Below are 13,351 nucleotides of genomic sequence, written 5' to 3' on the forward strand. Positions count from 1 at the left end.
TATGATAAGGATGTGATGCAAAGAGAAGTAAGTCTGTCTTCCAGCATCTAGGAGGCGCTGTCTTCGAAACAATAACAGATTTAATGGAACACGCATGCGCAGATGATCTGTTTTCAAATGGTGTACGCGCTAGCGGTTGTACAACTGCGCATCACATTTGTTTGTCGTTTTTAAGTTTATCTTCAATCAGTAGTTATAACGATGGATTTGGACAGTGGAACATACGAGCCGGGATTCGTTGGGATACGATTTTGTCAAGAATGGTGAGTCTTTGGCCGTATAGAGGACGTTAACCCCAGCTAGCTAGGTAGCTAGCTACACGCTTATGAACCTAACATCGTCTTAACGAATTGTTAAGTCTCGCCTTATTTTATAAAGGAATTGAAAACCTCACGAAAGCACTAAACACATCGACTCTGTTTTCCAGTAACAACATGTTGTATCCCAAAGAAGACAAGGAGAACCGTGTCCTGCTTTACGCGGTAAGTGTCTGGTTAAAAGTTGTGGGCTAACCGTAACTCTTGGCTGTATAGTAAAGCTATGAGCCCATCACAGACTTAGACTACGGCCGTAGTTTTACAGTTTCCTCAGTCTCCCCGTCGTACATCCCACAAGAGTTCAAATCGTACATCAATCTGAGTCAATAAAAAGTTCATTTGTATATCAAGTTCAGGTGCAGTGAGTCTGAGTGAGGTCAAAATAGGGGTCACTCCAAACTTGTGCATGGTTACACTGATAAATATGGACTATGAGCAGTTTATAACTGAATAAATACACTGATCAGCCGACAATAAAACCACTGACAGGTGAACAGGTGTTACAGACACCCTTAGTCCTGTGTCTATGCCCCAACAGGTCAGAGCTGTTTTTGCAGCACATGGTGGATCCACCCAATATTAAGCTGGTGGTTTTCATGCTGTCACTGATCAATGTATGTTAAAAATGTAATGTAGTATACTGAGGGATTCTAGCTTTATCACGTTTTAGGAAAAGTGAAGTTGCTTGATAACAAATGGACTATGTGGATTAATTTTTGTTTGGTGTTTAGACTATGACTTTGTGTTTTTTAATTGAAACTATCTCAACCCACAGTGCAGGAACTGTGACTACCAACAAGAGGCAGACAACAGCTGTATCTACGTTAATAAGATCACCCATGAGGTTGAGTAAGTAATAGAAACAACATTGACAAACAAATTACTAAGTTGGTGATTTGCATGGAATTGACTCACATGTCACTCTGTTGTTTTTATTGCACTGGAAAAAACATTGAGTGACTACACATAAAGCAAAACATTTACAATGTACCACCATTGCATATTCATGTGTAATTTCAGTCATTTGAGGACTATTTTTTGTCAAGTTTTCCACCATTTTGTTTCGTTCTTTCTCCAGTGAATTAACGCAGATCATCGCTGATGTGTCCCAGGATCCAACACTACCAAGGACAGAGGACCACCCTTGTCCCAAGTAAGTTTTACCATAATCAGCAGACCACACTATCTCTCTTTGGCCAGCCATAATTGTTTATCTGTTATGTTAAGGATAATAACTCTTTGTTAGTTTGGTGCCACATTTGGTATTGTTGGGTATGTAAGGGCACTCAGTCCCAGAAAACAACTGCGACAGATTTAACAGCTTCATCAATTGATTTTTGACCACCAGAGGGCAGAAAGGTAACAAAAGCATTGCCTGACATAGATTAGTTGCTCTAGATAAATGACTGTGCATATAGGGAAGAAAAAACATTCACTATCAATTTTGGATGTTGTAAAGTCCAATTATACATAGCATGCAGTGACAAATACTTTTGGGAAAGATCCAATTTAAATGACAGTCACACTCTGCTATAGTCATCTGAATCACTGTGTTGCCTAATTGATGACTCATGTTGGCAGTCATCACAACCACAAGAATCAAGACAACGCACAACTTGCTGACTGTATATGGACATTTCCATTTTCTGTTTTCAAGGTAGTGTGAAATTTTTTGAGAGTTTTGGTCACATGTTAATTAAAGTCAAAATAACCAGGTCAATATCTTGCACTACAAAGTTTAACTGGGGATGTCAAGAATCTGTAACTGACTGTCAAATATATACACTCATACATGTAGGAGCAGGAGCAATGTGGAAGTTGCAAAAAGTACACTGCCTACATTTGAAGTTCATTAGTTCGACTTCATTATATCCTTGGGGATATTCTTTTTCACTGCACTGTACATATATCATTACACAACCAAGACAGGCAAAGATACAACACACGCACACATAACACTAGATAACACAAATGAGGAATTAATTATGATGAATGATGGGAGACCATGAGGACAAGATGTTCAGGGAGGCTGCTATGTGTAAGACATTTGCCAAAGCGGGCCCTTCTGCACCTCAAGGGCGTGGGCCTGTGTCCAGAGGACAGAGCAGTGAAGTGTCGGTTAAGTGGGTGTGTGATAATCTCTGCTTTTGTGTTGGTAATTTGTGTGATGGCCTTACAGTTGAGCACATGGAGGTTGGGTTTGAGAAGACCTGTTGTGTTGGCATGTTAAAGAAACAGGTGGAGCAGTAGAGCAGAATGGAATGAAGAATGCTAAGGTACAATCATAGGAGGAGATTTTTTGGGGGGGGCATAGACATAACATTTAAGGACTACTGATGGTCCTTGACACCTTTTTTGAATGTCCTTTGTGTGCTGTTAACAGAACAATGTGAGTCTGACATATTTAAAGATGTCAACCTTTTCAACTGTTTCCTTTATGAGGATGGGGTGCTGAGGTGATGAGGAAGACTTGACCTTTTCTTCCCACAAGAGTACCAGCATTTGTATCCCTAGAGCACAGATTAGTCCTTCTGGACTATAACTGTTCATGAAATTAGGCATTGTGACATTGATCAGATGAAATATTTTCTAATCCTCTGAACATACCCTGTCTCTTCCCAGATGTGGTCATAAGGAGGCAGTGTTCTTCCAATCTCACAGTATGAAAGCTGAGGTAATGATCACTTATGTAGCACAATAGTGTGCACTATTGTATCCAACCGTCCACTTTCTTCTGTACTTCCACCATCCTACCAAAATCAGTGATCCAAAACTCAGAAAACAAACATTCTCTTTCTCCTGACAGGATGCTATGAGACTGTACTATGTCTGCACAGCTCCCCACTGTGGACACAGATGGACAGAGTAAACCTGGTGATGATGAAGAGGTCTGACAGTTGCATCCACGGTATTGCTGTTCACAAAAAAATGCCCCATAGCTCCAGCTCAAACAGGCACATACCAGTCAGAATTTTACACACATTGCTAAATGTGTATTCAATATAATATCTTACAGTGGAGTTTGTTGCCAAACAGCAGTACTGTTGATGTTAGTAGACCCTGAAATGATCTTTGTCATCGTGTTTGTCAGACACCATCTTGTGAATATAATGTATCTATAGTTTTTTTAACAGTTGTCATTATCAGATGTGTTTTGTTAGATTAAAAGAATCAGTTGGTTCAAATGTCTCTGAGTATTTATGGAAACTTAAACATGTAGCAAATTCTTTTGTTAATATTCACATTAGCAGAAACACCCAGTCCTCTGGTAAGAGAGTAACATGTTTTCATTATAGTTAATCTGGGTTGTCCAATTCTTCTCTTCTCGTAAACCCATATTAGCTGGGCATCACAAAGGTGCAGGACACTTAAATAAACAATCAACAAAAAATGTACTGATGTAGCATGAATGTTACTTGATAATTGCAAAACAGATACTACTTTTAAAGTACTGTGAAGCAGCCATGTCTGATTCAGGGAAAAGAAAATGGAGCAGAGAAACTGCCGGTTTTGCTGGTACAATGTGGAATATTTAGCATTTGAGTCTCACTTCCTCCTTTTTGAAATGTATATTCCAAGCAAGTTGTTATGTAACTGCAGACTATTACTCAGTCAGTGGGAAAATAACTTGTTTGCTCATCAAACTGGGCATGCATCCACATGCTACAAGAACCAGGAAGGTGTACTTCCCGTGACCACACCCCCTGAGCCGGGCCGTTTGATAAGGCAGCTGCACAGTCTGCTGCTGGTCAGTCATCAAAACCAAAGGCAACTGTGTGCAGAGTTATGGAGCAAAAAGGTACGACAACATACTGCCTTATACTAGAGATATTATGCTTAAATCTTGTTGCAGTGATTGCTGCTAATAACACATTCAATTATTATATGAGCCAACTTTTTATTTTGGATGTGCTGATTGTCTTCAAATTGCTTTTCAGTGAGCATTGTTTCGAGGGCCGAGTGGGGAGCAGCTGCCCCTAAAAAGAAGGAGAGTCTGAAGGGCTCAGCCCAAAGAGCCATCATACACCACACTGCCCTGCCAAGCTGCGAAGGCCTGAAAAAGTGTAAGGACCATGTTGCCAGCATTCAGAGAGGGCATATGACAGACAGAGGCTTCGATGACATTGGATATAAGTAAGTAGCTTTATTGCCCTCATATGTCACAAGAAAAAAAATATTATTTGATCCAGGCAAATGTAAATTTTATGGCATTTTTTATGCAATTTTGTTTCTGCAAAATGGATATTTTTGATTTATGCCAGTATTCAGTGCTAAAAGATACTCAACCATACTTTGCATATGTTTCAGTTTTCTCGTTGCAGCCAATGGTACAGTGTTCGAGGGCCGTGGCTGGGGTGTGGTAGGGGCACATACCAAAGGCAACAATCATGACTCAGTGGGGATTGCCTTCATGGGCAATTTCAATAGTAAGTACATTTATTTACTTTAGCACATCACATGTGTAGGGTAGAGCTTAAAAACCAGGAAGTCAGTGGCAAACCATTCTAGATATATAATTATTTACTCAGTATGTATACAGCATAGAATGACAACACTACTTCTTTTGATTTCAGATGACACGCCAAGCAAAGAGGCAATATTGTCAGTCAAACAGCTGCTGCAGTCCGGAGTTTCCAAGGGTTTTTTACACAACAAGTTTTCTCTGTTTGGGCACAGAGATCTTGGAAGCACAGAATGTCCAGGAAACAAGCTTTACGCTGCACTTCCACAACTGAAGAGTACATAAAGCATGCTGCGAACTGTGACGGAAAATTCTTTCCCTTTCGCACACAAACCTTAAGCTTCGGTATGAACAGGGTAACGGTATGAGGAAGAACTTTAAAGATCAAACACTAACTCTCCTATCTCTTTTTTTTCCTTCCCATATGTTTTTTAGCATGGGTCTCCTCTTAACCAGGGGAATGTTAATATTGTAACAGGAAGAGGTCCTATAGGTTTTATAGCATGTTCACAACCTATCTCTCTTGCAGCAGGGGGAGCCATCACATAGACTCTAGACTCAAGAAGTGCAAAATGTTTTCAACATTTCAACTTTCTTTCAATTTGTGATGATAGTTTTTAGTTAATGTAGTGAAGGTGCAATATTAAAATGGTGTGCAATACATTTCTCTTACAAATACTTGATACTGTTTTTAGTGAATGATGGTGTAAAATAAGCATTAATGTGATTTAAACTTGTTTTGACATTATGCTATGGGTATTTGGGGAATAGTGGTTGTCAGCAATATTATCATTATTTATTTTTTTTAATTTTATTTATCCTCTTTTTGCTTGCTTTCTACTAAAAAAGGTCACAGTTAGCCACTGTGTAGCGCTGCTGCTTGGATTTCACCATCTGGGTCACAGACACTTGAGCAGGAGTCCTCCAAACAGAACTAATACAAATAATGATGAAATAAACTTTATATAGGCCTACAGATTGTTATTGCAAAGAGGAGGGCAGAGAAAAAGATCCAAGAGGATTACAAGTATTGAGACAACAATGCGTGCTTTCTGCAGTGCCAGACACATTCCCAACAAGTGCTCACTTGTGCAGTGCAGGGATTATGGAGGGAGGCCCCTATCAAATTGACTAAGAGGTTATAATAGTAAGAGATTACATGTGTGGTTCCGGTTGTTATGCTTGATGTCTGGCATATGACCTGTAGAACATTCAGTCTAACAGTTGATTAATAACTATGAGCTTTGGTAAAGTAACCGACAGTTGGGTTATAAGTGGTCAGTGTGGTGAGGCGTGGCTTCTTGTCTGTGGTGGTTCAGGCCTGTAATATTTACATCTATTGATTTTTTTTGCAGTGAAAGGAAAGTTTAAAAACTGCACTTTTCATGCCCCTATGCACTGTTTATGGCAATCTTGAATTTACCAGACCAGCTCAGACATTTTCCCTGTATGCCTCTTCCCCCAGGTGGCAAATCACCTTGGCAAATCCTTTTTGCAATGGTTCATTGACTGGGCAGACATAACTCAAATGGTATAGGCTGCTGAAAATATTATGGCCTCCAAGAGTGGTAGTTGGCCTATGTTGTTGCACTTTCCAGGTGTGTGTCCATGTAGCAAGATATCTGAAAAGAAAGTAAAAAATGGAAATAAAAGTGAAGGCTTTGGGCATCAGCATGACTAGGGAGCAGATTTAGTTTGTTCCATATGTTTAGGTACAGATAGAGCAAGTGGCATATGATACAAATACACATTATGTCTGTCTGTCACATGTAGAACATAATATAACACAAGACTTGGACTCAACACCCCTGTAGGCCATGTTTCACCTTCTTCTGGCTGGGTCCTTTATGAGAAACAGCCTGCAGTTAAAGGCAATTAATAGTTAAAGCTTTTATTATTATTTTTTTATATCTATTTACTGAGCCTCCAGGAAGACAATAAAACAAACAGCTTGCTGTCTGAACATGCCTCATTTACATCTGATGGGATGAATCGCTGTCTTCCTGGAAAGACCTACTGAATAGAAACTACTGAGTAACAGTAGAAACACCAATAATGTCAGTATTTGCTTATAGTCTAGAAATACAGTCAGCTGCTGTAAAATGTCAGTAACTTTACAGACTTAATCAAGACAAAGACACTCATCTGCTGTTTCTGTCAGTTTTTATTAAACTGATTTATTCAGGAATGTCAGCATGATATCAGCTGAAATAATTCTGTGCTTATAAATGATGGTATTTCCAAACAGATTACCACAAAGCAACATGGCACCAAGAGAAGCAGCAGTATAGCTTCCTATGAGACGATGTTGGGCGCAGGCCTGTTTTCTGTCTGCTCAGTTGTGCACTTTCATTTTTATTTTATTTCATTTCAAAATAAGTTTTGCTGCCAGGTGCATTTCACCATGCTGACCTCTGGTTTAAAATCTTGCAGTGACAGGTTTAGAAATAAGAAGAATCGCCCTGCCCTATAGTTTAAGTTTTACATAACACGCATCTGTTCACTGCGCTTGTGTTTGTCTAGGCCTATTACCGACAAGATCATTCAGGCTACCACTCTTTTTCTTTTGATCGGTGTTTTATGGTGTCAGCCAAGCATCGCGGGGAGAAACGGAGAAAAGGAGGGAAAGATGAGGCCAGCCCAGAGGGCAAGGCGCGTGTGAGAGGGTCGGGTTTCGTGAGTCACGGAAGTGTTATAATTGAACCTGAGAGTTCACTGATCAGTCGCAGAGATTGACAGCACACCCATTTCATCCCGGCTCTAAGCGTCTCTTGGCACGGTTTGTGTTGGGAGCATGTCATATTCCGTTACCTGCAGATTATTACTGAGTTCTCTTTGCTGTTTTTTATCATTGCCTTTAAGTACCAATGCAAATAGCCTAAATCATTTAATGAGTGACAGTCTGCCCTTACTGCTTTGTGGAGAAAATGATAACATTTTGAGGTAATTTTTTCTATTTTCTAAAACGAGGATCCGGTGACTTCAAATCACCGGAACATGCACAAACTACGCCACCAAATATTTCACTTGTAGGTCCCGTATCAAAGTAATCCACTACTTTTTGTCAGTAACGAATCCCGGGCTGCTGTGATCATGCGCATTTGTTGTCATGCTGTCTGGCCAGTGCGTCCTCACCACTTTGAATCGGCGCATCTTTGCTCCGTGGCTTCAGTGACTCACTCTGCTTTGATCACCCAACAACTTTGAGGATTTAAGGAGCGCTTTCGACCTCTGAGATGGAGGACTTGAAAACTTCGGAGCGATTTTTCCACAAGTCGTCATTCAGCATCAGCAGTCTGTTGTGGAGACGAGAGGGGGGAATGAGTGACCAGGAGTCTCCTTCTCCGTCCCAGAAACTGCGCTCCGCGCGTCCAGAGAAATCCAGTCAGGAGGAAAAGTTTGACAACGAGAAGAGGTGCGAAAACCCAAAACAGTGCGTTAAGGTGGAAACTAAACCGGTGACTGCAAATGGAAAACGAGAGGGAAATAAAGGAGAATCCAAGAAAAGCGGAGGAGCAGAAGATAGCGTTAAACCTGAGAAGCCTCCTTTCAGTTACAACGCGCTCATCATGATGGCGATCCGCCAGAGCCCGGAGCGACGGCTCACACTCAACGGCATCTATGAGTTTATCATGGACAACTTCCCATACTACCGACAGAACAGACAAGGATGGCAAAATTCAATCAGGCACAACCTGAGTCTGAACAAGTGTTTCGTTAAAGTGCCGCGCCACTACGATGACCCGGGCAAAGGCAACTATTGGATGCTGGACCCCTGCAGTGAGGACGTCTTCATAGGTGGCACGTCAGGGAAACTCCGGCGCAGAGCCGCGTCTGGCTCCAGGGCCAAGCTTGCGCTGAAAAGAGGAGGAGGTCGTCTGATGTCCACCGGCACAGCAACCAGTGTGACCTTAGCCACAGCGGGTTCTTTCTACTGGCCGGTGCCGCCGTTTCTGTCCCTACAAACACCAGTACGAACCCACCTTGGCGCAGGGACTTACCTGAGCGCGCATCCCCGCTTCTCCAACCACGCCACGTCTGTTGTTTCACAGCGGTCCCGGCTGAGCGCAGCAAGTGCCTCAGACGCCGACCGATTCGTGCAGACGCACCAGGAGATGTCTTACATTGGAGTCAGTTGCGCGCAGTCCCGCCGCCACCAGATTGGCACTGCCTGCACCGCTTTCTCCACATCCATCCCTGCGTGCACACTGCCTCTGTCTGATCCGTGCTCTTTTAATATGATCTCTGGACAAGCCAGCTACTTTTACTCGCATCAGATACCGTGTGCCGCAACTTTTAGTCCATGCCAAGAGGAGTGCGCAACGACCAAGACGCCTCCGGGACAGTTTTTATCCACGACCGGCCACTCAGACCTCGGGGGATTTTGTAATGACTTTCCAAATTATTGCCCTCAAATCAGTTCAAGCCCTCCGTCGTCTTGGAATATAGAAAAATAGACAGACAGATATGATAGGCTACCCAGCATCTAAAATATTACAGTAGAATTTAGATGAACAAATGGCAAATATAAGGCCAGAGCGTCACACGTAAAGAAAACCTGCAAATTGAAATTTCTTGAGTTTAGGAAAAGCCTGGTAAATGAAAAATATCCCGCAACATTTGCCTGATAATTTGTTTGAGTTAGGATTTCTGAATTGAAATGGCCAGTTTTTGCGTTAGAATGGAAGGCTGTACAATTTAATCAGGACGATTTGTTGAGAAATGTGTGTCAAATTAACAACATGAGCTGACGTACAGGCTACACATTTGTAATGGTCTCAAAAAAAAATTCATTTCATTTCCAAAAGATGTGCGAAAATATGTATTTGCGCATTACAAAACACATCCGGGTAACCAGGGACATGATCAAGTTATCATTTTTAAAAATGTAATTAATGGTCAGTTACTTTGTATCTGTTAGCTTAACCTATATACATGTTTTAAAAACAATGTTCTCCACTTATGTCAACGTTTTCCATACATTATGTTTATGTGTATATGCACTTGTCAGTATAGAAACTGGAGTGATGTTTGCGCGCATGTCACTGTTTAAGGCCTAATGCCACAGTATGAAATTATCTCCTTCAAAATGCCGAAAAATCCCATTTTAAAAATGAATAAATTTAAAAAAGAAATGAAGTGATTTATTTAAGCTAGCATGTTAACCAACCATTTAAAAAGCTTTTAAAATGTTGCTGAAGTCGCAATATATTGCAGGTTATCTTTAATTTTCTCTAATTTTTAAAAACCTCGATGAAATTATTTTTAACCCAAGGAGGTGAATTCACTTTAAAACATATAAAAGTATACAGTATGAGTAAAAATACAGTGTTCAAGGAGAATTAAACTGCTCCTTTGGCGCACTTACTGTCTTCGATTTCGTTAATGTTGCAACTAAAAAATATTACATTCCTATTTTAATTAGACTACATGTAATTAAGCGATAAATAATGCATTTTTAATTGTGTTTTCTTTTCGTCTCATTAAACCTATACTGTTGTTGATTGTTCTTATTTGGCTGTGTTATTAAATGTTTCACTCTGGAGATTTGAGCCCGCACAGGAACTGCAGATAGAAATGAATTGTTTAAAGTAAAAAAAAAAAGTGAAATATTCGCCTTTTAATGGACATGCTGTGATTTTTCTTTTAAGATTAAAACCAGTTCAGATGTGCAGCTGAACGCTTCTTGAGGAAACATCACGTTGAAACACAGATCAGACTGTGATGTAACCTCAACAGGTAGACATGACATTTCCAGATCTTATTGATTTGTCTTGTGTTTCACGCGGCGCTGACATCACTGCCTGTTAAACTTTCCCTCACCTCTCCCCGTCGCTCCCCCTCACACAGAAATTAATAAAAAGAAAATAGATGTGCTGCGCGGGGATTCAGATTAGAGCAGCGTTCTGGACGGCTGCCTCCGTCTAACAAAAGACTCTTTATATCAAAAGACCTCCAGCCCGTCACCTTTCCAAGCCCAGTCACATTCACAGTCGCCTGTGGTTAAAGCAGACTGGGCTGGATCAGGTAACTTCACTGTTGGCAAACTCACGGTCTAGATAGATGCTCAGATAATAATATTTTCATTACTGGCATCGGGAGTAATTATGATCGCAGCGAAGAGAGCAGGGGACAGAGCTGTGAATCAACAGGTTTGTGGAAGTTTTATACCCCGAGGCAGCAGTAAGAAGATACTGTTAGTTGGTGTGATAAATAACCACCTTCCTCTGACAGCTCTACTAATAACCACAGAGCTATAAATCAGCTCTGCTAACATATGGTTTCACTATGTATTTAACCCACAGTGTTGGACTGTAACTGTGGTTGCTGGTATCTGTTGTGTAAATAATAGGAACTAACAGACTATACAAAAATTGTAAGGGGGAGAAGAGGGAGTCACAAAAGTTGTGTATTTTTTATTTTTGAGGAAATTAGGATAATTTACTTTTTTTCATCAGAGCAGGGTATAGTCTTTTAATTTATATAATCATGGGTTTAAATTTTATTTTTTCCTCATGAAATTAATTGTAAAACATTCATCAATTAAAAACGGTCACATACTCAAAAAAAAGTTCTTCCATGTGCTGTGAAACATTAAGGTGCATTTGTGCAATGTCTCTGTGTCAGGGCTTTATTTTATCCATTAAAATCATCATCAAAAAAAAAAAACTGTTGGAGCAAAATGTCCATTTTTAAAAACAGAATAGACGTAGATTTAACCCTAAAACCAATAAAGCAAATATAATAATAAAATACATAAAGCACAAAACTAAAGTTTACCTGTAGCCCAGCAGGACAGCATTGGCCTCATGTCATTGGGTTGATTATATACACACAGTCAGACTGGTCTCCTATATGGTACAGTATCTAACTGTTTAATAACAAAAATAGAGTTCATCCATAAAGAAAACAATCTTTTGGCAATAATCATATAAATAAAGTGGATCCACATTCTCTTATTTCCTTTTTGCCCATCTGATTTAATGGTTGTAGATTAATCTCTGCTCTCTTAATTGGGAAACTGCAAAAGTGATTACTGCAGCCCCATCACATGTAGGCTAATGCCACTGTGAGCTCATTTTACAGGCCCCCTGCTCCACAGTTTAAGATGTAAGTCTTTTGGCTGAGCTAGGTGTGCTTCGTAAAGATATAGCACAGCTCTGGAAATCAATCCCCCACACTCACCTCTCTCAACAGCACACAGGCTGCCATTATCTGCAGTAAATGGCTTCCACAGGTAGATCTGCCACCCTTTGAAATAAGGTGGGTGAGTTGTACACCCTTAGGCGTCTGTCTGTCTCTTGCCAGAAAGCCAATCTCTCAATGTCTCATTGCTGCTGTGTAGATAATGTAGCTTACATCCCCGTCTCTCACACACACTTCTCCCTCGTTCTTGTTGTGTTAAACAGGGAAACAAAGACTTACCTGTTTGGGTTTGTGGTATCACTTTGGCTGCTCCCTCTGCCATCTCTTTTCCTGTGACAATTTCTGTAACAGTGGCTTATGTGCTTAATGTACAGCAGAGAGCACTTTATTAGGAATATCTCTATACCTACATTTTCTTGCAATTATCCAATCATGCAGCAGCTGTACAATGTACAAGATCATCTAGATACAGGTCAGGCATTTCAGTTAGTGTTCACATGAAACATCATAATTAAAATATTATCTCAGATGGCAGAAGGGCTACAACAGAGGACCATGTTTGGTAGAACTCTTCTCAGCCAAGAACAGAAACCTGAGGCAGCAGTGGGCACAGGCTCACCAGAACAGATCAATCTGGATTTCTGCTGGGGTACACAGACGGTAGGGTCACAATTAACATAACCCGCTTTGTGTCAACAGTCCAGGCTTGTGGTATAATGGTGTGGGGAATATTCTCTTGGCACACTTTGTTATTTGCTGACCATGTTCATCCCTTTAGCACTACACACCAGATTGTAATCTTGAATTATTATAGCTGATGCATTAACATGTGGTCAATATTTTAATGTGTTACAATTTCAGGACCAAGGTTGAATTACCAACCAGGCAAAGATCCCCAAAAACCTTAAGTTTATTTCTTATCATTTGAGTCTACAGAATTCATTCAAATTTTGCATGCAAGTAGAATGTCAGCTAAAATGACCCTCCAACTTTTAGCCTTGTCTTGTTGAGGGACCTTGTGTTAGTTTTAAGAAATGTACTTTTTTAGTTTATATTATTTATCAAACTGCTTGTTGTTTTGTCTTATTATGGGGTACGGTAAGGTTGCAACCAAAAATTATTTTCATTACCAGTACATCAGACTTTTAGATGTATTTAATTAATTGTTTTCTTTAATAACTGATTAGTAGGCCTACCTCAAACTTACCATAGTAAATGTACTTAGTTACTTTGTTTCCACCAATGCCAGTTTTAAGCAGCAGTCTAGAATACAAAATATACATCAGATGCATCTACAATATGAACACAAACTGGTGCAGAAAAATAAAAAATGGTTATTTGATGTGTTTCATACATAGACTGTATTTTAAAGAATCTATTGTTTGATACAGTCCTGGAACTGTAATAACCCGGATGTTAATCCAAA

General features: G+C 40.2%; 3 protein-coding genes across 4 annotated transcripts; all 3 read left to right on the top strand.

The window, feature by feature from the left end:
• The first annotated feature begins 81 nt into the window (after positions 1 to 81).
• polr2i (RNA polymerase II subunit I) lies at positions 82 to 3,502 on the top strand. Of its 2 annotated transcripts, XM_018670680.2 has the most exons (6): positions 89 to 263; positions 428 to 482; positions 1,093 to 1,166; positions 1,396 to 1,470; positions 2,940 to 2,991; positions 3,124 to 3,502. In XM_018670680.2, the coding sequence occupies exons 1-6, from the start codon at positions 202 to 204 to the stop codon at positions 3,184 to 3,186; spliced, it is 381 nt and encodes a 126-aa protein (XP_018526196.1). In that variant the 5' UTR covers positions 89 to 201; the 3' UTR covers positions 3,187 to 3,502. The 2 variants fall into 2 exon arrangements, with proteins under 2 accessions (XP_018526197.1, XP_018526196.1); XM_018670681.2 differs by lacking the exons at positions 2,940 to 2,991; positions 3,124 to 3,502 and adding an exon at positions 1,899 to 2,927 and having other exon boundaries at positions 82 to 263.
• A 151-nt stretch (positions 3,503 to 3,653) lies between these two features.
• Positions 3,654 to 5,442, top strand: pglyrp5 (peptidoglycan recognition protein 5). Its single transcript, XM_018670679.2, has 4 exons — positions 3,654 to 4,116; positions 4,256 to 4,451; positions 4,626 to 4,744; positions 4,892 to 5,442. Exons 1-4 carry the CDS (start codon positions 4,104 to 4,106, stop codon positions 5,062 to 5,064), a joined length of 501 nt encoding a protein of 166 aa, XP_018526195.1. The 5' UTR covers positions 3,654 to 4,103; the 3' UTR covers positions 5,065 to 5,442.
• A 148-nt stretch (positions 5,443 to 5,590) lies between these two features.
• Positions 5,591 to 11,865, top strand: foxg1c (forkhead box G1c). Its single transcript, XM_018670639.2, has one exon. The coding sequence runs from the start codon at positions 8,016 to 8,018 to the stop codon at positions 9,234 to 9,236; it is 1,221 nt and encodes a 406-aa protein (XP_018526155.1). The 5' UTR covers positions 5,591 to 8,015; the 3' UTR covers positions 9,237 to 11,865.
• Positions 11,866 to 13,351: the final 1,486 nt, after the last annotated feature.

This window comes from Lates calcarifer, linkage group LG21 (assembly GCF_001640805.2).
Source record: "Lates calcarifer isolate ASB-BC8 linkage group LG21, TLL_Latcal_v3, whole genome shotgun sequence".
Classification (NCBI taxonomy): Eukaryota; Metazoa; Chordata; class Actinopteri; family Centropomidae; genus Lates; species Lates calcarifer.

Bases quoted from the DNA above. Each gene is read 5' to 3' on its own strand.
- pglyrp5 (XM_018670679.2), top strand. The intron at 4,452-4,625 runs GTAAGTAGCTTT...CATATGTTTCAG, and splicing joins TTCGATGACATTGGATATAA to TTTTCTCGTTGCAGCCAATG. The intron at 4,745-4,891 runs GTAAGTACATTT...TTTTGATTTCAG, and splicing joins CTTCATGGGCAATTTCAATA to ATGACACGCCAAGCAAAGAG.
- foxg1c (XM_018670639.2), top strand. From the start codon at position 8,016: ATGGAGGACTTGAAAACTTCGGAGCGATTTTTCCACAAGTCGTCATTC.
- polr2i (XM_018670680.2), top strand. From the start codon at position 202: ATGGATTTGGACAGTGGAACATACGAGCCGGGATTCGTTGGGATACGA. The intron at 1,167-1,395 runs GTAAGTAATAGA...TTCTTTCTCCAG, and splicing joins AAGATCACCCATGAGGTTGA to TGAATTAACGCAGATCATCG. The intron at 2,992-3,123 runs GTAATGATCACT...TTCTCCTGACAG, and splicing joins CTCACAGTATGAAAGCTGAG to GATGCTATGAGACTGTACTA.